This window comes from Mytilus californianus, unplaced genomic scaffold, assembly GCF_021869535.1.
Source record: "Mytilus californianus isolate M0D057914Y unplaced genomic scaffold, xbMytCali1.0.p SCAF_7, whole genome shotgun sequence".
NCBI classification, from domain to species: domain Eukaryota; kingdom Metazoa; phylum Mollusca; class Bivalvia; order Mytilida; family Mytilidae; genus Mytilus; species Mytilus californianus.
In genome coordinates, this window is record NW_026262723.1 from 15,679,009 (window position 1) to 15,704,273 (window position 25,265).

The 25,265-nt window shown below is 31.7% G+C and overlaps 2 protein-coding genes across 18 annotated transcripts in view; both read left to right on the top strand.

Moving 5' to 3' along the window:
* Positions 1-25,265, top strand: part of LOC127708932 (low-density lipoprotein receptor-related protein 2-like) — a 423,265-nt gene that overhangs the window by 33,907 nt on the left and 364,093 nt on the right. The window lies entirely within an intron of this gene.
* On the top strand, positions 3,698-10,066 carry LOC127708937 (low-density lipoprotein receptor-like). Its single transcript, XM_052214149.1, has 5 exons — positions 3,698-3,818; positions 5,829-5,957; positions 7,170-7,298; positions 8,812-8,943; positions 9,839-10,066. The coding sequence occupies exons 1-5, from the start codon at positions 3,707-3,709 to the stop codon at positions 9,874-9,876; spliced, it is 540 nt and encodes a 179-aa protein (XP_052070109.1). The 5' UTR covers positions 3,698-3,706; the 3' UTR covers positions 9,877-10,066.

Consider the following 25,265-nt stretch of genomic DNA (forward strand, 5'->3'; position numbering starts at 1 on the left):
TAGTTTGTCATAGTGTCACGTACTGTCTAAACGAACAATTGTTTTCATTTTTATTGCATATCCAGCTAAATAGATTGCGCTTGATACACAACGAACAGCTTCATCCGCATGTTAGAAGTAGGTTTTGGTAGTGGTTAATGAAAAATGTTGTATATGTTTGATTTTTTAAAACACAAGTTTAAATATTTATAATTTTCTGTATGAGTAGGTCTTATTGGTCCGTTAATGGCCGTCTCTATTTAGTGTATGGTGAAAACAATAAATCGCAAGTATCTGCGAACCATCGTTGGAATAATATTTGTTATTTCATTTTTTTTTTATTTGAATAAATACTGCTGTAAAATGACATCATTTCAGATATGTTCAATCATGTCTACACATAGATTTCCTATAACATGTAAAATATATTCTCCCTTTCCAAAGTTCATTTGAATACTTCTGTTGTTCTTTCTACCGCTGCCTACCCCTTTTGGTAGGTTGATCATCAGATAAGAAGTCAAATAAGGTTCCAACTCCCTTAAATAAATTTTATTTTACATAATTTGGATTTTAGATTAAATCTGAATTAATCAAACAGCTTTCGTGTATTATTAACAGACACTACACTTACTGACAAAACTGTGACAAGATTTATAAGAAAGCGAAACTGTATTCGTCTGAAGAATATATAACATGATTAGCACTGCTCTGTTTCTAAAAAGCCATGATTTGTAGACATATTACAACTTAAGTATGTTGAGATAGCAAATATTACATTAACTTGTAAACAATCACTTGTTTTAAATATTTACCGTAGGATTAGTTAAAATATTGTCATTATCAAGTGGCCAGATCTAAAGGTGTTTGAACAAAGAGATGTCTTCAAAAATGTGTACGGCTTCCGATTGAAATTCGGAGAGGCTTGCTCCTTTTGCTTAAATAATGAGTACTAAAATATAAGTAGCTTGGTTTATTTATTTAGTCATTTAATAATATGTGTATCATGAAGTGAATACTTTTTCAATTTCTGATGTATAATATTTTAGGACGATCTAGTGTTCATCCATGTACGCCATGTTAATGTTTCAGGCACTATTAATGACAGATTACATTTGCCAACCACAACAAGGATGATCTAAAATCACCGTATTATCATTTATTCTGCATACTATCCTTCGAGATAAACGCTGACGTTTTACTCCTCCCTTCACATATAAACATTCGCATTAGTCATATTTTGTGAAAAAGGTTGAAATGTATTGTTGTCAATGCTCTTCAGGCAAAAATTATATTGCAGTGTCTAATGGACAACATTCACGACATAAACACTATTTTTGCGATTGTCTCTTATATATTTGAAACAGTAAATATGCTTTTGTTGTAGATTATGAGTGCCTTCTCGGATTTGTAAAATGCAAAGACGGGCTGCAGTGTATTCGTTTTTTTGACATGTGTGCTTGGTTTTGGAATCATTCCAGGACTGTTTGTAAAGATGGTTCCGATACTGATACAGATTATTGTTCTAGTATAATGATTTACCTTAACAAGATTAATTATAGAAATCAAACGTTAAATTTAATCATACTTTTCGATTATTATTAACATGCAATGTGATATACAAATCACTAGGTATGCTGCTACCCAGACCTTATAAAATGTCAGCAGTATATGAGCAGAAAGTTGATGGTCAAGGGTTATGTTAAAGAACGTATCGTCATTTTTCTGAAAAGGTCATTTGTCTGAAGATACCGAAATCTTGTTGACAAATATACCGTATCAACTTCACAAATAATACATGATGGTATTGACGTATATATTCTAAGTACTGACGTTCTTTATCATCTTTATCATAATACCATGGTATTTTGTTCTTTTATTTGTCTTTGTTAATTATATACCTTTCCGCTTTAGTCCATTTTCGGTAATAACCTTTTGTCTTGGCTTGGTACTAATGCATCTTGCCAATGTTTTGTTGTCTTGTGGTAATTTTTAGTATTCTTGCTTATCGTGTTTGCATATGTGCTTTGTCTATATGTCATTTTGTTTTCCTGCGATGACATATCTGTTTGTTGTTATACTGATTAAGAGTATTACACAATGTAGAGTGCTGTTCCCCTATTTTTGACATTTTTCTTATTATGTCTTTTTGTTTTGTTCACACACTGTTGTCAATATAATGGAATTTTATGCGACTGTCATAAAAGTGAGAGGATCGGTTAGCCATAAAACCCAAGTTCAATCCACCATTTTCTCAATAAGGACATGCCCGTACCAAGTCAGGAATATGATGGTATGTTTCCTTTCGTTTGATGTGGTTGAGCCTTTGCTTTTACCATTTGATGAGGGAATTTCCAATTTGAACTTTCTTTGGAGTTTGGTATTTTTGTTATTTTACTTTTTTTCGAAACCTTTCCTACTTATCAATTGAAACACAATTATACAGCTCTGATTGACCCAGTCGATGATTATTCTAGGCAGAAGTAATCATCTAAATGAAATTGCATACAAACGCAGCATTTTAAAATAGAATACATGTATCATATATTACATGAGGAGAGGTTGTATGATTACTAATGAGACAACTATCCACCACGGCTAAGTGGTTGGAGTGGTTGTTAGCAGTTGAAGGCAACTGTACGGCCCTCAATAATGAGAACAATTCATACCGTATAGCCGGCTATAAAAGGCCCTGCCAAAAAAAAAAAAAAAACAAACAAACGAAAAAAATGGAAAAAACTAACGGCCTAATTTATAACAAATTGATTTATGAAGAACAATTATGACAGACATGAACCAACGACAACAGCTGAACTGCAGGCTTCTACGTAAGTCTCTGGTAAAAGATAAACATTTTGTTTTCATTGATAAGTAGTTTCAAACAGAGTGAAAAGCATTCGTCTTATATTCCGATTATTTATAGGCCATTTACAATCAAAACAAGAAATGTACCATTACATCGGTCTACAAATGTTGTCCGTTTATTCATGTCAGCTTAATGTTGATTTAGAAGTATTCTTCCGAGCATAATGCAAGATGCCAATTGACCACATACAAATTCCGTATTAAAAATTTAGTCACAAATGTACAAAAAACGATGCAATAAATGACGGAAGATCTAACTTATAATTTTGAATTGGATAGTTTTATATTTCGAAACACGATTGTCAATCATTCAACTGTCGAATAGCAATGTAAAAAAGTAAGAATTGCAAAGTAAGAATTTTAGACCTACCGAGTAACGTAGTACATACAACTTGAAAATTGTACAGTTGGAATTATTAAACCTCTAGCTTTCTATATAACACGTCATTAGTCTTTTGTAGCTGTGAACAAATAATGTAATAAGAAATTGTCCAAAACAGCTCATGTAAATGCACAGCTGATAAATACAATGACATATTAGGGATTAGCATGCTAAAGACCCAGGAAGTTGGTAATGAGGAATAAACAATATTTGCAGTTTTTGTAATAGAGCGTTGTAGTCAATCACACAGTGCATGTGTTTTGGTGTTGCCAGGCCATCATTTTATATGTTGAGTAAATTTGATAGATAAGGGTAATATACATATAGTTGCTAGAATTTCATTAATTAAATATAATACTATAAAACTTATTCTGCTACCTGTCACTAAATGCGAATTTAACTTGCATGATTCTTTTGAACTGTTTTGATGTTTCAATCAAATAATTTATTTCGTGGTTTAATATTGTAGCTTTCGAATGTCCCATGTATATGGAAAAGTGTCCTAATGGTCATGAGTGTGTACATCATTCAATGGTTTGTTCTGGAGAACAGATGTGTGATGGCGAGTCAGAAGATGAAAAAGAACTATGCACAAGTAATTCATTAACTAATCTGTTTTTAATAAGACAAATGGTTTCTATCGTTACAAGTAGGAGGTTACAATGCATATACTATTTCACATTTCACGGTTGTCAGAAAAGAGTTATGCCAATAACCAGACATTCATTAATAATCAATTTATTGCTGAAGATAACAAAACAGTTTAAATAGTTACAATATTAAGTTAGTACGAATGTATGCATTGCCTGTCTGGAATTATATAACTAATTCATAGTCCCATTGCTATTTTGCAAGTTCAAATACAAATGATAAATTGGCAGTCATTTCATAGCATATTTATATTATGTCCTGATTTGTGCATAAAAGTCTGCCTTGCCTGTTATTGCACATTTAAGCGCGCTTGTTTCCGAAAGTTGGGTAGCAATTTAAGACCAAGTAATTTTTATTTTAGCAACAGGCAATTATGTCCTCCTTTCATTATTTCATATATTTATATCAAACATTCAACACTAGCTATATGTTTTACATTTTGACCAAGTTACAGGCATCCATAGGTAATATTTTCTTAAAAATAACATTATGCATGTACTACTTCCGTGTTCTATTCTTGACAACTAAATCCGAATAAAGGTTGTTTATTTATAAAAAAAAAAAAAAAAAAAAAAATTCTTATATTGATTTCTTTTTTACTTAATGTCATTGTATAATCCATTTCTAACAGCCAAAACTATATAAAGGTTTTGTCAAAACATTTTGTCACTTTATATAAGGTCCAACTAAACTGATAGCATCATATTTATTATCCAAGCTAAATGAATTGGGATAATAAGAATGACCACTTTTACACTTTTTCTATTAGGAGCACTTCAAGTTTGTTTGTTAACATCCACTCAAATACCCATCTTCTTACCTATCAGTCATTATATTATAAGAATGTGTTTAAATATAATTACGTATTATATAAACGTTAAGATAGAAATTTAAAAAAGCAAAAAATGTTAACAAGAAGAATGACTTATCATTGAAATTCTTGTTCGTTACATGTAATAAATATGATGACCAATATCTAAGATTTCGCCCATTTTATTATAATTGATAAGTTTATAATTTCTCTATTAAAAAAGATCAACAGGAGATGATCGGGATCTACCTTTGAAACAAACTCATTATAGAAGTGATTGCCCATATTCGACAAGTTGTAAAACTTAATTTGTGTTTTGGGCAAAAGCTTAAGATGCCAGAAAGAACATGTAACAAATTGTTATAGCAGCAATACAAGATCAACATTGGTGATGATGTTTTTTTTTATAATAGTCAAAGATGAAGTGATTCCATTGTTAAATATGTTCATTGATCAAGGTAACTTAGTGACCCAGACTTTTTGAAGCCTTTTGTTAAGAAGAACCTTTAAAACCAATATATGTGTTGTGATTCTCTTAGTATTAATATTTTTAAAAAAGAGAGAGTATCAATGTATGTCGCATCTCAATTATTAAACATTGATTTGTTCGAAATGCTAAAGATATTCTATGGAGAATCAAGTATGTTAGGTGTATTTGGATAACTACACGTAATGTGTGGTCCTCTACGGCCTACTCATTTCCTTTTTTATTCCATTGTCATGGATGATTCTTTTTTTTTAAACAAAGCGTCTGAAGAACCGTATTTTTCTACACGGCTGTCTACTTTTCCGGGACTCATATGATTTAATCCAGTTTTCAATGGGGTTGTTCGGTCTCACATTAAGTTGTCTATGTATTGTTGTTTAGACTGTTGTTTTTCTTTGGTCATTTTTTGTTTGTTCCATTGCGTTTTCCGTTTGTCATCGAATGATCAGTTTTGCTATCCCTTTAGTATTTAATGACATACTTCCTTGGTTTTTATCTTTTAGATATGTTTCTGTCCTTTTCGTATGCGTGATACAAATATATAATTGATGAAACAGGAAAATCGTCATGTTTACTTAATGTTAACTGTACACTGGCAAATTATTATTCATGGTAATGGGTATATTGAATATTAATCAGTTGTTGTATAATTACAGCACACAGTTGTGGTGACTTCAAGTCGAAATGTGATAATGGATACCAATGTGTGCTCGATGCCAAGAAATGTGACGGCTCCGTAGATTGTGCAGATAGTTCAGACGAAAATCCAGACTTGTGTGTAGAGAGTATGTACTCGTATATCGCATGAATCATTGTTTTATATCATATTAATTACAACTATACAACATAATCCAACTAATAACAATGTTTTCTTTTATCAAACATTACATAAGTTTGTTTCCTTTTCATATGTTTCATAGTACGTTGTGTTTTGTGTACCCAATCATATATATAGATTGTCTTTGTTTCATGCATATAACATATCATTAGAGAATAGAAATTAATCTTAAAACATGTTTCTATAAGATAATTTCTTTGCTTCAGGTAAACTACAACATAAAGACGTACGATCACTAGTAGTTGCATGCTAAAATAGTATATACATATACGAAACATTAGTTATAGTGTTGTGTAAAATAGAACATGCATTAAAACGCGAAAGCAACATGTCTTTTGAATAAGAAGTACATAAATCATTGTTTTTGTTGTTTGGTTTGACAAACAAAAAAATTATGGAAATTGGATTTAACTGATTCTTTTTCCTCTTTAAAATTAAAAAAAAAGAGTGCAAAATGTTCATCCAGCTTCTATTAAGTCAGGTTATTCTTTGATATGCAATGCATTTTTAGATTATTAACAGAGGTACCAGAACATGCAGAGGAGATTGGAAAAAAGTAAAGGATTATTTTGTTTTTATTAGAAAAGAATGACTCAAAGTAACAAACGTTATCACACTGTTGGTGTTTTATGTAGGAATTTAATTAATAGAAGTATCTGTATTTCTAAAACTTAACATCTTCACAAAGTCATTATTTACAGTATTATGATATATCATGATATATAATCAGTTTTATTATGGTCTTCGTTATTTAACGTTTTATTGGCAAGTCGACACTCACTTAGCTTTTTAGATCAAAGAACCTAAAGTAATGTACAAGTCTCATTAGCTGTCCAAGTAACACATCAAATCTATTATTTTGTAAAACCTGTTGACACTTTGAACTTAACATTCAAATCAGCTTGTTTGACAAAAGGAATACGAATATTGTGTTCAATGTCTAGTCAATGTGAAACAAAAAAATTGTAAAATGGTGTATTGGTGCTTCTGTTTAAATTGTCGTCGATACTTGAACCTACTTAACCTAAATGTGTTCTCCTCTGTCATACCTTTAAATAAACCTCTCATGAAAAGACATGTGATATCGGAATAGGACAACCATTTTAAGAGTTTAATTGGATATACTTATTCTAATTTCTTTACACATTTTTTTTTGGAGATCGCACCTGCCCAGTGGGAATGGTGAAATGTGAAGATAATGTTCAGTGTATTTACGAAATGCAGTTTTGTAGTGCATATCCTGACTGCAACGATAAGTCGGATGAAAACCCGAAGATTTGTACAAGAGGTAATATAAATTGCTAGTTTGTGTATGCAATTATAGTAATGTATAAGGTTAAACGCATAGTAGTGCGTCTTTTTCAGAATAATTGCAGACATATATAGTGAACATTGAAACTGCCCTCGTATATCAAGCACGGACATGCTTGTGTTTGTCCTCCTTGCTTATCTCTTATATCTATTAATAGCAATATACTCACTTAACCTGCATATGGGATATACATTTCCCAACTCATTCATTAATGAGCGTGCAGCTGGTAGTCAGACTATTTAAAACGTCATCAGTGTCTGAGCAGAGAGTTTTGTCAAAGAACTCTAGTCCTTTACAAAAAGAGAATCGGAAGATAACAATACCTTGTTGATACATATTTCGTATCAATTTAACAAATAATATATGATGGTGTTGAATTATTCATTCTAGGTAGTAACGTTGTTTATCATCTTATTTTAGTGTTTATATAATACGTGACTTTGTATTTGTCTTTTTATGTTTTCAACCATTACTATTAAGTCTATATTTTTGTAATATAATTTTGCGTAGCTTGTTATTGAAATATGCCGCCATTGTTTGTTTGTGCTATATACATTTTTGTATTCCTGTCTCTCTTTTTTGCCTATATACTTGACCACCAAGTGTGTGTATGCTATTTTGTTTGTCTTCGTTGAAATAGTTATTTAACTTTATTGTGATTAAGAGTAAAACACAGTGCTGACTGCTGTACCCTAATTTTAGCGCATAAATTATGTTTTCTGTATGTTTTTTTACCAAGTCTATGTTAATTTGGTTACAAAGTTCCTTTAGTGTAAAGTGTGTGTTTCCTTTTTTATGTAATTGTATCAATATACAGATGTTATGCATTGGCTGTTTGAAAAAACATAATATATGTATTAAGAACGAGAAAAACTATCGAGTTTTTAAATATAATATGGTATAAATCTAATGTTAGTACCAGCGTATATGCGTAGAGACATTTTCGAAATAAATATGTATTATAGGTTGAAAAAAAATATATAGCATGATTGGTATGGGGTGGATTCGTGTAATGAGTATATGTTTTTGACACAACTTTTAGATACAAGCTGAATCTTAGCTTTGAACTAAAATGGCCATGTTATTGCTTTAAAAGAGTTCAAAAAACATATATTAAAATTGTGAATGAAAATTGGGAATTTGTCAAAAAGACAACAACCCTTCCGAAGAGTAGAACACAGCCGAAGGCCACCAAAAAATCATCAACAAAGCATGGAAATTCTGCAACCGAACGCGTTTTACAGCTGACCCCTTAACATGAATGTGTACAGGTTCAGTGAAAATCGACGTCATACTAAACTCAAAAACATACAAAGAACTTAAATATACAAAAAACACACGAGAATACCATTGGCCACTTGTTTATACTTAACAAATTGTTTCACTTTCATATTGTTTTGTATCATTATTATTAGGACATCATATATAGTGTGTATATTCTATGCATTCGGTATTAAAACAGTACTAAACACCACTTATTTTTTTGCAGACAGAGCTTGTCCCACTGGAATGTCTAGATGTTCTGAAAATGACCCGATGTGCATTCATGATAGTTGGTTCTGCAACAACCAACCAGAATGCTATCACAGAGCGGATGAAAATCCGAACAATTGCTTAAATCGTAAGAAGATGTTTAACTAAACACATGTGCACATAACTATGTTAACTTGCGTATTTTTAATTTACGCCATGCATAACATTCCTTGAATCGAACTTCTTAATTACCTTTTATGTTCAGATAGAGGTAGATTTGTCATATATCGATCTCATTTACTCACTGTGTTCGTTTAGATTAAATTGGAACGATAACAGGTGAAATTAAACTAAACAGGTTCACTTAATGTTTGCCTAGACATATGTATAATATATTTCAATGTTTCTCTTTCATTATTTAAAAAAAAAAGAAATGTAGTATATGCATCATATATCTGAGGAATGCGGTATAAGATTAAGACTTCCTCCTCTTTGTATATACTTTGGAGTTAGGTTTTTTGTTTAGACTTTCAACCCATCTTGTTCTTTGGAAAATGTCTGTTCAAAGTAAAAAATATAAAAAGTTGATTTTGTCAGGATGGAGGGATTTCGTCCTTTTTTTTATTAGAACAATTTTAAGCTTCTTGTGCAAAAGTTTATGTATACTCGTGAGAGCGTGATATGATATTATATAAATAACACATAGTTGAGAGGGTGATAGAGAAGATTGTTACCCCGAGAAGAAAAATCAACCGAGGCGAAGCAAAAGGGGTAACAATCTGCTCTTTCTGCTATAAGGATCGTTGCATGTAGTTTTGTAAATATCTATGTGTATTTTTGTCCGTTTTTTAATTTGGTTTTAATCGTATATCTTTAAATACTTTCAAACATCGTTTTTAATGTTTTTTGTAATAATGTCTCGTTGTAGTATACATGTACCAGGTATCGTTTAAAATTCAAGTATGGTTAGAAAAACAGAAATTATTTTTTTCATCTAAAAATGTTTAATAGTATTACAATAACTTGTTAATTTATCTTTACAGGTCCAAAAGGATCCACTAAGTTGCCGTGGGTAACATAGCTGGCAGTCGAATTGGATTTTTATTGAAGCCATCGCACTTAAGTCCTACGACAACAGACAATAATTGAATTGTGTGAAAAGTATTAAATGCCTTTATTGTATCTGTAAATAGTGGGGATAGCAATTTGGTTTGCATGAATCTTGTTTTGAGATGTTATCACCATATAATAAAATTATTTGCTATACGTCATGGAATTGTTCAATTTCTTCTAGGTTTATTTGTATCGTTAGTCTTGCCATTGGCACGTCTAAAAGGCCTTCATGAACATAAGAAATCAGCTGAAATTCATCTCAACTTTTATAGTTGGTTTTGTTTTCCAGAAAAAACACACAAGGTACAAACCAATCTACATGAACTAAAAAAAGTGAATAAGAATAAAACGTTTATGTAAGGAAATAAAGCTTTTTTTCAGTGTCAAAATTTTTTTTTTACAGTAGTATAATTTCGGCAATATGATCTCAGATTTGCAGTAACCCGAATTGTAGTTTATGCAAAGTCATGCCCAATATTGCTTTCTTTGTAAAAGCTCGAGGTTCGGACAAACATAATCTGCAATCATGAACAAATGCTTTTCCGATCAAACCTAAAAGACAATTTTTATTATAAATTTGAATTTTCACGGTACTTGTCTGAAAAAATATGTATACGTAAACAAGTGCCCTTGTTCAATGTTAATATTTTCCTGCAATCAACAATGTTATATTATCTTTTGTGTAAGACTTTTATATTTGATTGAATATATACTGATACTCATTTCAAATAATGACTCACTTCCACCATGTGGTTATCAGATTTCCTGGCTGACACTAAACAGACCTTAGACCAGTCCTTCCATATTTCGAAAATAAACGTACCATATACGATTTTTCTGCTATAAAGGGTATATAGTCGCTTCTTACAAGTCGATCATTAAGTTTCATAGTTCATGTTAGGTTCTATTTACAGATTAGTGCAACAACAACAACCTAGTAAATAAACTTTAGTCAGATTTGGCTTTGTTGATCTTATAATAAATAATACAACTTATAATATTGTTTAGTGTTACAACATGTATAAACAGGTCATTGAATCAAAAAGACAAAAATACCACATAAACAGTTGAAATCCATAAGTTCAAGAAAAGCAGACAATAAGAAAAAAAAAGAAATTACCTGAAAGATAAAAAAAAAAAAACATCCATACAACACTACAAAGAACACTTTAGTTAAGCAACACTGTCTCATCAGACACCGTTCTTTAACTCGTGTTCTTGGAAAATCTTCAGTCCCATGTTTGACTATGATACCAATGGTGTTGCTTTTTGCAAGTGAAAATGGAACGATTTAATAATAATCCTTATGTACATGATGTAAGTAAATAAACCGGTTTTATGACTTCGACTAATGTAACATGCCCAAGTTCACAAAACTTCCTTAAAGTTCATATTTTGAGATGATTTCAACAGGTTCATTGTGATCAGTAACACTCTATAAATGAAATAAAAGCATCAAGACTTGTTAGTGTAATGCCAAGTAAACGTCATTTTAGCAGGATAATAAAACGATGAATAGTTGTTTATAGATATATAACCAACTCGTTGAACTGCATCTAGACATTAAATATTTTAGGCTCGTAAGTCGCAAATGAACTGACAAAGCCATGACTAAAAAGGAATACAAGACAAACAACAGTACACAAAACACAACACAGAAAACAAAAGACTGAGCAAAACGAATACCACCAAAAACGGGGAGTGATCTCAGCTGCTCCAGAATGGTGAGTTGATCCTACTCCATATGTTGCATCCATTGGGTTGCTTATGCTAGTACAAACCCGCTGATAAGTTTAATTCAGAGGTCACATTGGGATACGATTGGACTGTATTGCAGCAATTGGAACATATCTTGTGTCATCTGTAAAAAGAGATATTCGATAACGGTCTAGGAACTCGTGATGACTTCTTTGTAATTAACGAAGGAAGATTTTAACTTTACCACATGTAACTCTTCGTTTAATAGCTTCCATGTGAGCAGCCACACTAAATCAAGGAAATCATGATAAGAAATACAAGTCCTGAAATATCGTGTGAACTGGGAGATAAATACTCTGTATATAGGTGCTGCAGGTATGTTGGTGCATAGAAATTAGAAATTCAAAATTGGTAAGCAAACATTAGTGTTGAAGTTGTGTTTAAAAGGCATCTTTTTTTTATATCGTAAGACTCACTGTAAAAAAAAATTGGAAATTACTTCAGACAAAATTGTACTCTCTACATAAATTTATTCCTTGAGATTTGTTACCTTCATATTCAAAAGCAATTACTAATGCCTGACACTATAACCATAATAGAACTCCAAATCCGACTGCGTTTGGCTAAGGATATACTTACAGAAAAAAGACATACTGACAATATCAGCACATGTAATTTTAATTATATCTTAAATTCGTGACACTATACAACGTAAAAGTATCGTCTTATTTGATATATATAGATATATTTTATTTCCAGGACAAGATTTTATTAAATCTACCTATTAGAAATCCCTGTTTGGAAGAATTCGAAAAAAAAAACGGCTGATACAGATTCAAAAGAATTATTGTTCATATAGTATGTAAAAAGTAAAATCACAAAAATACCGAACTTCGAAAAAAATTCAAAATGGAAAGTCCCTAATCAAGTAGGAAAATCAAAAGCTCAAACACATCAAACGAATGGATAACAACTGTCATATTCTTTACTTGGTACTGGCATTTTCTTATGTAGAAAATGGTGGATTAAACCTGGCTTTATAGCTAGCTAAACCTTTCACTTGTATGATAGTCGTATCAAATTCCATTATATTGACAACGATGTGTGAACAAAACAAAAAGACAAAATAGGCAAAAATGTCACAAAGGGGTACAGCAGCCAACATTGTCTTATATTCTTAATCACTAAAACACAAACAAATATGTATCAAAGAAACACAAAAAGGCATATAGACAAAGCAAATTAGCCAAAATGAAAGACAAAAATACAAAAATTATCATAGAACAATAACACAATGACGGAATGTACAGAGTAACGGCAAATGAATATCACTAAAAACAGACTTAACAGTAAAAGTAATATTCGTAAAGACATAAAATAGAAATAACACGTTATTAAGATGATAAGTGCCTAGAATCCATACTTCAAGACCATCGTGTATTATTTGTGAAGTTGATACGTAATATGTATCAACAAGGTCTTGTTCCTTGCGATGAACTTCTTTAGAAATGGACGAGACGTTCTCTGAAATACCCCCCTGGTTCATAAACTTTCTGCTCAGACACTGGTGACGTTTTACAAAGCCTTAGTGCAAGCTCTTGAATACCGAATAAATTGAAAAATGTATATCCCATATGCAGGTGAAGTTGGTATAATGCTACTAAGGTGGGGGAAATTGATAATTTCAAAATTAAAATCGTCTCGTTTGTCATAGATTATGGTACTGAGATGACAAGTCAAAAAATGAGGCGGAGAAGGCCGTGTCTGTTGTTTCTTTAATTTCTAGCTCTGGGGGATATATTAATGGAACCCAATCAGAAAAGTTAGGATTGTTGATGGAAAGAACATCATCAATAAATATGAATGTGAAATTAAATAACCTGGCTTATTTGATCTTCTTGTTTAAGACAAGTATCTGAATGAACTCCAATTCATAAAATAAAAAAAGGTCGGCAAGGAGAGGCGCACAGTTCGTTGCCATCGTAATGCCGACAATTTGTTGAAAAATTCTACCTCCAAATTCAACAAATATGTTGTCAATAAGAAACTCAAGCATACTGATCACTAGTTCCTCTGTGTAGCATGTTTTACCTTTTTGTTCACTATTAACAAAATATGCCGTATGGTATCCCAAAGTAATAATTGTTTAGTGAATGCTACCATTTTTATGTTGAATAGCATTGTGGATTATTTCTTGTACACGATTTTTTCAATTTCACATGGAGAATGGTTGTATACAGGGTTGAAAAATCAAAGGTTTTGATAGAACTAATTTCAGTAAAATATCGAGATTCAAAATTATCCAGAATTTCTTTAGAGTTTTTTAGAATCCACATATGGCTAATACCACTACGCGAGTAAACGATTTACCAGTATTTCTGAAGACTCATCGCGGACAGAATTTTTGTCAATCTGATGGACAATTCTTGTCGCATGATATGGTTTTGTATGTTGCATTACTTTAGTGCTCATCTATATTTAATTCTTTTACATACAAGGACCATATTATTTGAAGCTTTGTCCGCAGGAACAACAACATACTTATCATGAAGAGGTGAAAGACATTGCACAGTCTCTTTGTCTCTGAAAACGGACTTTGTTCGATCATTCACACAGTTTTTCAGCTTATGAATGCGACGTTTTATCAGAGACCTGATTGTTTTGACCAATTCTGACAAAATGTCCAGTTAAACTTCTTCTCGTTTAGCCCATGCTCTGGCGTAGTCCTTAACTGAATCCGTAAATATTTTGAAGTAATAGTTCCAATTGATGTATTGGGGTTCTTTATACTTAGAACCATTAGAAATCACCTTTCGAAGATTTTCATATTGAATTATGTTTAGATCCCCAGTAATAACATGGCCAGAGGAGCTTTGATTTAAAGACGAGTGGGAACAGTCACATGTCAGAGGTTTATTTTTTTGGTATTGTTCTAAATCAAGGTCCTGCAATGCTTGTATATAGTTAAATACTTTGGGTGCAATGGTTTTGGTGTAACTGTAGGATACAATAGGAACAGACTGATATGGAAAATAAATTGGAATTTTAGATGTTACCTCCTTGTGATGCAGAACGTTGCTGATATTGCATCAATTCCTCTATTGGTAAAGTGAACAGGAATGAATTTCCTGTTTTCCTCATATAAAGGTTCCGATCTTACTAGTTTAAAAAGACGGAAAAGAGCTACATCAAAAATTATAAGGACAAGTCGATATATTGGAGAAAATGTATTTATGCATCCTTTGTCAAGTGCATAATCTCTGAAACATTTTAAAATATTAACAGGCAGTGAAAAAAACCCAGAATATTTCTAATGTAATTTAACCCTAGCGGATGATGCATATGTGATAGAAAGTCATCAACGCTCCCCTAGGTCGATCTATATTTGGAAGACGTTTTTACATTAGGCCAATGGTAATGTTTTTCCCATGACTACGTAGGTGTCGTGAGGTAGTATTCAATAAGCTCTTTACATTAATATCACTGCGGACTGGACTTGACAAATTTTTTACTCCTTTGACATTATCATTGCAACCATCTGGCATTGCAGCACCTAGATCTTTTATCCAGAAATGTTATCTGTCTTTTCGGAAAGGACTATTAGGGTGGTGATCAATTTTCTCGATGTTGCGTACATTCATAAATAAAGAAGAATCATGGTCCGGTTGATTAAAATGGTTTATACAGAACCCAAAATTGCGGATCTTTATTATCAGACCAGTGTTGATTCATCCTTTTACACAAAGTTTGTCGAGTTTCAACAACATATAGTAGTCCACACAAAGTACATTCAATAACTAATTTTATCAAACCGTTATAAATTCATTTTGTTTTCTGAAATTGCTGTTTTATGAATTTAATAAACGTAATGAACTTTAAAGAAAAAAGATAATGATGTCCTAACTTATCTGCTAAAAATATCATACTAAAATTAATCTAAACAACAAAAAGAATTGCAAATGAAACGTATGCAAACAGGTACAGGTATAGATATTGATTTTGTCAGCAGTAAATAAAGTGAACTAAATATTGATAATTATCGATTTTGTTATCGGTAAATTAAAAACAAACTTAATATTATTGTTTTACACATGGCATATTTATGGCACTACAATCTGAAGATGCCTGTATTTTTGCATTGCATCAGGTCATGTTTTTTCTCTGACTGTTCATGACGTCTTTACACCAAATCCATTGGAAATTTGATGTGTACTGATTTATAATTAAGTTTTATATGCATCATTTTTGTTATAAGTTTTCATTTGCTTTGAACTAGCTGTCAGTAACTGCAAGTACTCTAATATATGTGTGTCTCATTGTTGTTGGAATGTACAAATACCCGGTCACGTCCACTGAGTGTTTTTGTAAGTTGATGTCTATTTGTATCCATCTGATGGGTTAATGGTTTTTCAACTGATTTGTATAGTTTTTTCTTATTATGTACTGTTACACCACTGTCCCAGGAGTAGGAGGAGGTTTTGGCGCACACTTACATGTTTAAAAGAGGGGCAAAAGATACGAGAGGCACATTCAAACTCATCGATCGAAAATAAACTGACAACGCTATGGCTAAAAAAGGAAAAGACAAACAGACAACTAATAGTACACAAGACACAACATAGAAAATTAAAGATTAAGCAACACGAACCCCACCAAAAACCGGGATGATCTCAGGTGCTCCGGAAGGATAAGCATATCTGCTAACCCCGCCACATTATGTATGTGCCTGGAATTTTTGTTCATCTTTCAGTTCATTCCATTTTCTTTATTATTGTCTGCTTTTCTTGAGGTTATGGATTTCAACTGTTTCTGTGGCATTTTTGTCTTTTTTACCATTAATGAGTTTATACATCTGCTCATTATTATAGTTGAAGTCTGTGTATAATAAGATCAACAAAGCCAAATCCGACTTAAATCATTTACTTAGGTTTGCATTTATCTGGTAATAGGACCTAACATGAACTATTAAAATTATTGATCGGCTTGTAAGAGGCGACTATATACCCTTTATAGCAGAAAAGCGTATATGGTACGATTTATCTTCGGCATATGCAAAGTTACAGGCCTGTTTAATGGCGGTCAGGAAATGTGTCCCAATTCGGGAGTCTGTAATTCAGTGGTTGTCGTTTGTTGCTGTGTAATGTATTTGTTTGTCGTTCATTACTTTGTACATAAATTAAGCCGTTAATTTCGTCGTTAAAATTTTTTACATATGTCATTGTTGGCCTTTTATAGTTGACTATGCGGTATGACTTTGCTCATTGTTGACGGCCGTACATTGACCAATAGTTATTAAATCTGTGTCATTTGGTCCGTTGTAAATAGTGGTCTCAAAGGCAATCATACCACATCTTCTTTTTATACACATATTGTTTCGGTAAACGATGCTAGGTTAGATCAAATTAAGTATTATCAATCTTAAATATATAAACGACAGTTATCTGGTATAATGTATCCTTAGTACACTTAATTGGTTTACATCCGTTTTATCGACATTTATTTTGTTTATTATTATGTTTAAAATTGAAAGTATATAATTTTAATATATATTGTTCATGCGTTCAAACCGCTTTTCATAATTTACCTGCACGAGGAACTCTCAAAGCCGATCATTTGAAGTCAAAGATGTATAAGAACCTATATTACCAAAAAAACCTAAAACAATTTACCACACAAAATTTTGACGACACATTGTTTTTCGGTAGTTGTAGAGTAATTTCTTTTACTCATATACGTTCATGAATTTACATAAGGGAGTTGGTAAACGACATACAATTACAAACAGTAAACATTTGGTTGTAAATTATTTGCAGATATTCCATTTGTTAACAAATTTGAATAGCACACATTTACATATGATAAGATGAAATTTCACAGTGTTCCTATCTAGTGATCACATTTGTAAACGTTACTGTCAGCCAATTCAATGGATTGTCAGAATGATTATAATGGTCAATTTAACAATAGATAGGTTCACTGGCCATATATTTGTCTCCTCTAGAAAAATGTACTAAACTTTAATGAAGGTAATTGACTAATAAAGGGATAGTTAGCTTTCAAACTTCTGTAAGGTTACATTTTTTTAAATATTAGATATTATATTGTATGTTGTTCTCACATTTAGTAAAATATTTACTTACATAGTATGTTTTCAAATGCGAAATCCTTCGTATACTAGTAAATAATTTTTTTTTTAAATTCAAAGAAGGAATCGTTGAAAAAATAATGCAATTTTTATTTATCTTTAATTAAAAGTGCAGGATTTAATTTAACAGTATCTAAGCCAATGTGGTAAGAATATAACCCGCACGTCTTAATTTCACCGTGGAAAATGTCTGAATGCTTCCAAACATCTTATCTACAACGTGGAAAATGTCTGACTGCGTTATTGTAGAACTGTGTAGTGTGATATAAATCATTTTAGTAAGAAACAAAGAAAATTGTCCTTTAATATAAAATTATATAACATGGGATACTGTAGGTGTAATACCACCAAATCATAGTACGTCACAACCGGTTGCATACGAAAATAGGTAGAAAAAAATATTCCCTTGAGTTTGACAGTTGTAGGTAATTAATCCTACATTTCATTACAGTAAAACATTTCTGGGTCATAATCTTATATCTTGTGTATTTCAAAGCACCATTATTTCTTTTATTTGGGGTTTCTTTAGAGTATTTTGGAAACTTGAGGTGACATGGATACTAAAGCTTGCACAAAGGTAAAAAAGAGGTAAAAATTTGATTGGTTAACTTCCAGTGATGGTTTTTTCTTATATGCAATGAAATGTTATGTGAAATTTTTTCTGTAGTACTTGACAGGATAAAACTTATGCCAAGTATTTCTTTATTTGACACAAAGATAAATTCTGCACAATTTTTTGAAAAGTGCAAATTTAACAAAGACTAATAGGGGAAAATCAATGGTGGTATTACACCTAATGTGGGAAGCTGTACATGCACCTTTGACCTTGTGATTACTCTAATTTGTTGAGTCTCTAAAACACATGTTATGAGGAAATTTCCTTGAAATAGGACTCTAAGATAAATATTAGTAGACAGAACAAGCTATACTTAGTGTTTTATTGCGCTTTTACTTCTTATTTCTTATATTCTGCCATAATAGAATAATTTTCGTAAGTAATACTTTAATAAATATTTAGTTATAAGTAAATGAAATTGTTTCTATAGCAGTAACAACAAATTATTGACTAAAAGAGAAGCTTTGTATGTCCCTCTCTGGAACACGGCGTAAATTTAAGTTTTACGTAAGGACTTATTGAAACCTCCTTGGAAACAGTAAACTTTTATATGGATAGTTCATTCAGCTTGATTACTTCAATTACTCATTTATTATAACATTTCTATCATAAATGAGTGAAATTAACCCCAAAATCTTAATTTATTGGCCTAAAAAGTTGAAATTTTGAGAAAATGAAAGGTACACATGGACCAAAAGAGACCTTATAAGAAAGACAAAGAGGTACATTATTAGTAGTATTTATCATCCTAAAGTCATCTTTTGTATCATGTTCAACTGTTTGTAGGCAGATGAGATAAATATTTGATCATTTATTGGTCCACATTATATATTCTTTCATAATGCGGCTTGGTTTGGATTTTTCGAAGAAATTTTGCTCGAATCGCTGTAGATTTCGTCTTACATTATACTAGATTTTTCTCAAACTGTTGAACTGATTATAACAAAACTTATCAGGAATACTTGAAATATCTAGTATTACAAAGGAAAAAAGTCCCATTCAGTTTATACAACAAAAACGTCTTTTTTAACATTTGCATCCTTGATGTGCCTGCACTCATGGAAACTAAGACAACCACTTCCCCATGAGTACACATACATGCACAGTGATTACTTGTTTAACCCTTTTAACAAACAGTAAACAATTTTAAACAAACGAATCTACCATACATTTTCATTTCGAATCGTACCCACAAACATACTCTGTTATTTATTACCTACTGCTCAAAATAATTTAAACAAAACCAAACTCCATGATGGTAATCACATAAAGGAGAAGTCGATACAAATACGACAAAACCAAGCTCTCGACTTCAGCAACCGAGTCATATTCCTACAATTTCGCTATATTGACAAATTTGTGGGAGTAGCATGTACTGCATTTAGGTTATCCATTTGTTTTAAGGACAAAATATTAATAACGAAAAATTGCGAACAATTACAGATTATATTTTAAATACCTTTTTGTCAATATTACTCGACGGTTACTTTTAGTGAAGAATTAAAATGTGACAGGCCATACTCGTATTGTATCTACTATACGACTCATTAGAACCTCTCGATAAAAAAAATGGAAAGCAAAATCAAAACAACAGTCACGACAGTATAAATTCAAATGTTAATTTTAGGTCATATACATCATCCTGATAAAATATAACATACAATAATATAAATTATTAAACGGATATGTGTTTTAATTATGAATAGTTAAAAAAAATACCATGCACACGATCATAATATATTTTCACAGATTTTAAACTGCAGTTATAATAATGAATAGTCAAATCAGTGGTGATCATTATAAGTATTTTACATCAATCCCAGGTTATTTCTATGTCAAACTATCTTTTACATTTTTCTATTCTGAATCGTCAATTAAATTGATAAATATTTAAAAATGGTCATCATAGGTGACACTTGAAAGTTTATTGTTATAATTATATCTAAAAAGGTGGATAATGAAGTAATGAAGGTAATTGTTTAATAAAGAGATAAGTGTTTCAAACCAGGATAATCGGCAGTTTTTGAAATGTCAGTAATTAGTTGTTAACATTTGAATATGTCTCCTACTCGCTTTATGATTTACTTGCATATTCACTTCTCGAATGTAAGCGTAAGCGTAAGTGTCAACTTTATTTTCTACTTATTGACCAACAAACTGCGGATATACTGTAAATCCAAGACAGTACCAGCAGTCACGTACTTCACAAAATGCAAATGACATAATTTTTACTTCTTAGAAAAAAGGAAAAAAAGAAGTTAAACATTACTTTCCGCTATGTAAATAATTCAAAATTTGGTAATTACGTCATGTACGATAAACATATCTGTCCCATCGAAGGATACAACAGATACATTTAAGTCTGTCTCATATATTGACTTACATTAACAATGAAGGTCGGTTGAAAACAAAACTTTACAACAAAAAGAGGTGATTTCATCTTTCCAATTGGGAACTTTCCTTTTCTATGTAGCTACATTTCAGCAACGCATATATACCGGGAATAAAAATCCCAATTGATGCGTATTTCAGGGCTTGCATTTCCTATCATAATTTCGATGATAGTGGGTTTCTGTTCACAAGGAAGCTTCTCAATTAAGAGTTACAAGTGGTGAAGTTGAAATCATACCTTCGTAAGTTTTACGAACACCATCACGAGTTGGTTGACCGCTAAGAAAAATCCGTTTCACAGATAATAACGGATAAGTTCCTAATGTAGTAACTACAATGTACAATCCCCTTTTCCAGATTGTTGCCAATCGAATCAGATGTATAACCTGGTTTATACTAACATTAGCAAGACGGCGGGTGCCACATGTAGAGCAGGATTGCGTACCCTTTCGGGAGCAAATGATCAACTCATATCTTTTGGTGTAGTTCGTGTTGCTCAGCCTTCAGTTTTCTATGTTATGTTTTATGTACTATTGTTGTCTGTTGGTCTTTTTCTTTTTTAGCCATGGAATTGTCCGTCTATGTTCGACTTATGAGTTTGAGTGTCCCTCATGTATCTTTCGCCTCTCTTTATATAATTTATGTCTTGACTTTTTATTGATTCTAGCTAATTAAAAACACTTACCAAACAAGTTTTTGTTTTTGTTAGATGTATTTCAGTTTGTATCATTCTGATGAGTTGAGCCTTTTTCAACTGATTTTTATAGTTCGTTCACATATTGTACTGTTACACAACTGTCACAGGTTAGGGAAGGGTTGGGATCCCGCTAACCTGTTAAATCCCGCCGCATTATGTATCTATGTGCCTGTCCCAGGTCAGGAGCCTGCAAATCAGTGGTTGTCGTTTGTTGACCGCCATACGGTGACCTATAGCTGTTAATTTCTGTGTCATTTGGTATCTTGTGGAGAGTTTTCTCATTGGCAATCATACCATTTCTTCTTTTTTTATCGTGATTTTAAAACAGAGCATCCAACATCTTTAAACTATACAATGACTATAAAAAGTGCACATTAATGTGGGCTTGGAGTTTTACTTGTGAAACACTTTTCAGATTAAACAATGTGTAAATTTGCATCCATATATTCATTTAAAAAAATGTTGTTAACATTGAATCGAGAACAGACATCAAAAAAACACAACTGAATATTTTATTGGTAAACATATCCTTAGTATTTTTTCTCTGATATCCGAAAACCTTAAGCTAATTACAGTTTTGATATTCTGATTCTTTACCAAAAACATCAAAAGATTAACTGAATCGTTCATTTTAATGGTAATTTGATATTTTGTTTTACATAATTAAACTAATTACTGGAACACACCCGCGAAATCGCGGGCATTTAGAGCGTGGTTGAAAATATGTAAACTGTTGTAGGATGATTTTTTGTAAAATATTTTATGACTTGAGAATTTCAAGAAAGGTATCAAAAGTCATAAATACTTGCGGGCAGCACAATTTATTTTAGCCTCCCCCTTTTTTCAAAATCCTTTATTTTTTTATTTTTTATTAATTTCAATTATTTTTCTGCGTTTTTCTGTATGTTGTTAACAGACACATACTATACTCTCTATATAATATATGACCGCCGTTGATAGTAAACTTGAAATGATAGTAAATAGCAAATACAATGTACACTTTATTTATAGTATATGTATGTTCATCATGTTCATAGTATACAGAAAAAGCGAAAACAAATGACCTGTCCCCCCGAGTACCTATGTTCATTATGTGTAATTTTATACAGTTTTAAACGACGGTCTTGTCTGTGACTTAAAAGTCCGTCCAATGACGGAAACAACATTCGAACGCCTTTATTTTCGTTTTCCTCACAAAATAACACAAACGGAATAATCACAAGCGAGGATGACAAATGCGACTATGCATGGTACCTTTAGGACACAAAGGCATGATAATTAATTTATTGAGAAAGCGACACACAAAATGAGGTCTTCTCATTTAATAGTATAGATTATAGTATAGATGTTAAATGTTTTATGATATTCACTCGTATTATTCATTGGACAACTCATATTAAGCTAAGTTATGTTATCATAAGCTCATGAGCAAAACATGTTATATTATAACAGAAAATGAAAAAGACAGACTTATTTATATTACAAAATATAGCTGTTTTAATTTTGAAAGCTTTATCATTTCATGTATTCGAATTGTTTTAAATTATGTTTCACTTTCTAATGTTTACATTATTACAATGTATCAGTTGTATCACGAATTGATTACTGTTTTAATTTAAGTAAAATCGGTATATATACATTATAATACAATTGATGACAAAGGCTGGATACGAAATAACATTGCATGTGAAGCGTGTGCTACGTTGCTTTAGTTTTTTTTATTATGTAACATGTATAAACTTATTTTTCACAGGGCTATGGAAAGTTATCTTTTCTTTGTTGTGTTGTTTTTGACTGCAATAACAGGTACAGTAACGTATATATATATATATACGAGGTTGCACTAAAATGGTTGTTTTCATATTATAACTGTATCATGTTCAAGTACAATCGTATTTTCTCGAAGTAAGGTGACTGATGAACAAAACGTCTGTAAAAATACTCATACATAACATGATCAATATGAACTATTTGTGTCAATTATCATTTCAATGCAAGGATTGTCGCATGATAATATGCGATGAACTGTCCTGCTATTCACCGACAAAACTATCTCTCATTAAAATGACGTAACTAACGTATGTTAACAAAATTACACAACATCCAGGTTAGACATGTTATAACTGGTCCGTGGAATGAAGTGACAAAGAAACGAATATTTGAGATCCATCTGGTACCGAGGCAAGCATTCACAACGGCCCTTTTACAGGACACGAAAAAATTAAAGAAAGAGTCTTCATTTGTTACACATAGAAGATCATAAGTGGCATTTTTAGTCAAAACTATTCTCTTGCGTAATTGTTTTGACAAATCATGTGTTGCTACTAAATAAATGTATTTATTATCTGACACCTTCAACCAAAAATAATCCTGTATTAAGGCCAACAAAAATTCTGTACAAACCGGCATTCTGTATAACACCTGTATTAATGATCATCTCTGAGACACACATTGAATTGTAATATATAGACAATTTATAATGTTTTTTGAGGTCAATGGTTAATTAACTTCTGTATTGATGGTTGCTTATTTTACAATGTGATACTTTCAAACATTGGGATGTAATCTATCATTTTACAAGCATCACGGATTGTGTATTCAAAGCTTATGTTTTAAATGCACAGTATACGTCTTTTGTGTCATTAATCATCTAACAATAAATTTTATAGTAATTCAATCGGTCACTACCGTAGATTTTGGATTTAATGCTGCTACCCCTCTTTATCTTATGACTTGGCCCATAACATTCCTGGACAATAACAAACTAGGCATCAGTCTTTTTAGACCTTTTATAGGCGGATGATCGGTGTGAGCCAATGCTTCCTGTTGAAAACTGTACTTTGACCTATAATGGTTTACTTTTTGTACATCGTGACTTGGATTGAAAGTTGTCACATTGACACTCATAACACATCTTCTTTTTATTAAAACAAAATGGGTCTACAAAATTTAGATTCTAGCATAATAGGCCGGAAAAAACACTCTGACCATTAGAAATTGAAAACGATATCATTTAGTAAATTTGAAGAAAGTTAACTAAATTGAATGAAAACATTTACAGTTAATAAAATTACTTATTACTTATTTAAACAAACACGAATATAAAAAAGAGGTTTAAATTTGAAAAAAGTAGTTGATTCTATACACATTAGTATAAAACATTTGATATCAAGAGATTGGAATATTAAGATATTTTTATCAGATTTCCAGAAATAGAGGAATATGTTCGTACACGTTCGATAGTTATGTATTCCCACACACATATAAAGCATAGTCCAAATAGTACCAATTGTAATTTAACTCGTTTCGAGTAACAAATCAGTGAAATAAGAAGTTAGTTATTTCACAATCGAGGATATTACTGAATTACAACAACAAATAGAACATATCTGTGATCATATATAACAGTCAAGCAAATAATAAAATTGAGAATGGAAATGGGGAATGTGTCAAAGAGACAACAACCCGACCATAGAACAGACAACAGCAGAAGGTCACCAACAGGTCTTCAATGCAGCGAGAAATTTCCGCACCCGGAGGCGTCCTTCAGCTGGCCCCTAAACAAATATATATACTAGTTCAGTGATAATGAACGCCATACTAAACTCCAAATTGTACACAAGAAACTAAAATTAAAAATAATACAAGACTAACAAAGGCTAGAGGCTCCTGACTTGGGACAGGCGCAAAAATGCGGCGGGGTTTAACATGTTTATGAGATCTCAACCCTCCCCTATACCTCTAGCCAATGTAGAAAAGTAAACGCATAACAATACGCACATTAAAATTCAGTTCAAGAGAAGTCCGAGT

Bases quoted from the DNA above. Each gene is read 5' to 3' on its own strand.
- LOC127708937 (XM_052214149.1), top strand. From the start codon at position 3,707: ATGTATATGGAAAAGTGTCCTAATGGTCATGAGTGTGTACATCATTCA. The intron at 5,958-7,169 runs GTATGTACTCGT...TTTTTTTTGGAG, and splicing joins TCCAGACTTGTGTGTAGAGA to ATCGCACCTGCCCAGTGGGA. The intron at 7,299-8,811 runs GTAATATAAATT...ATTTTTTTGCAG, and splicing joins CCCGAAGATTTGTACAAGAG to ACAGAGCTTGTCCCACTGGA.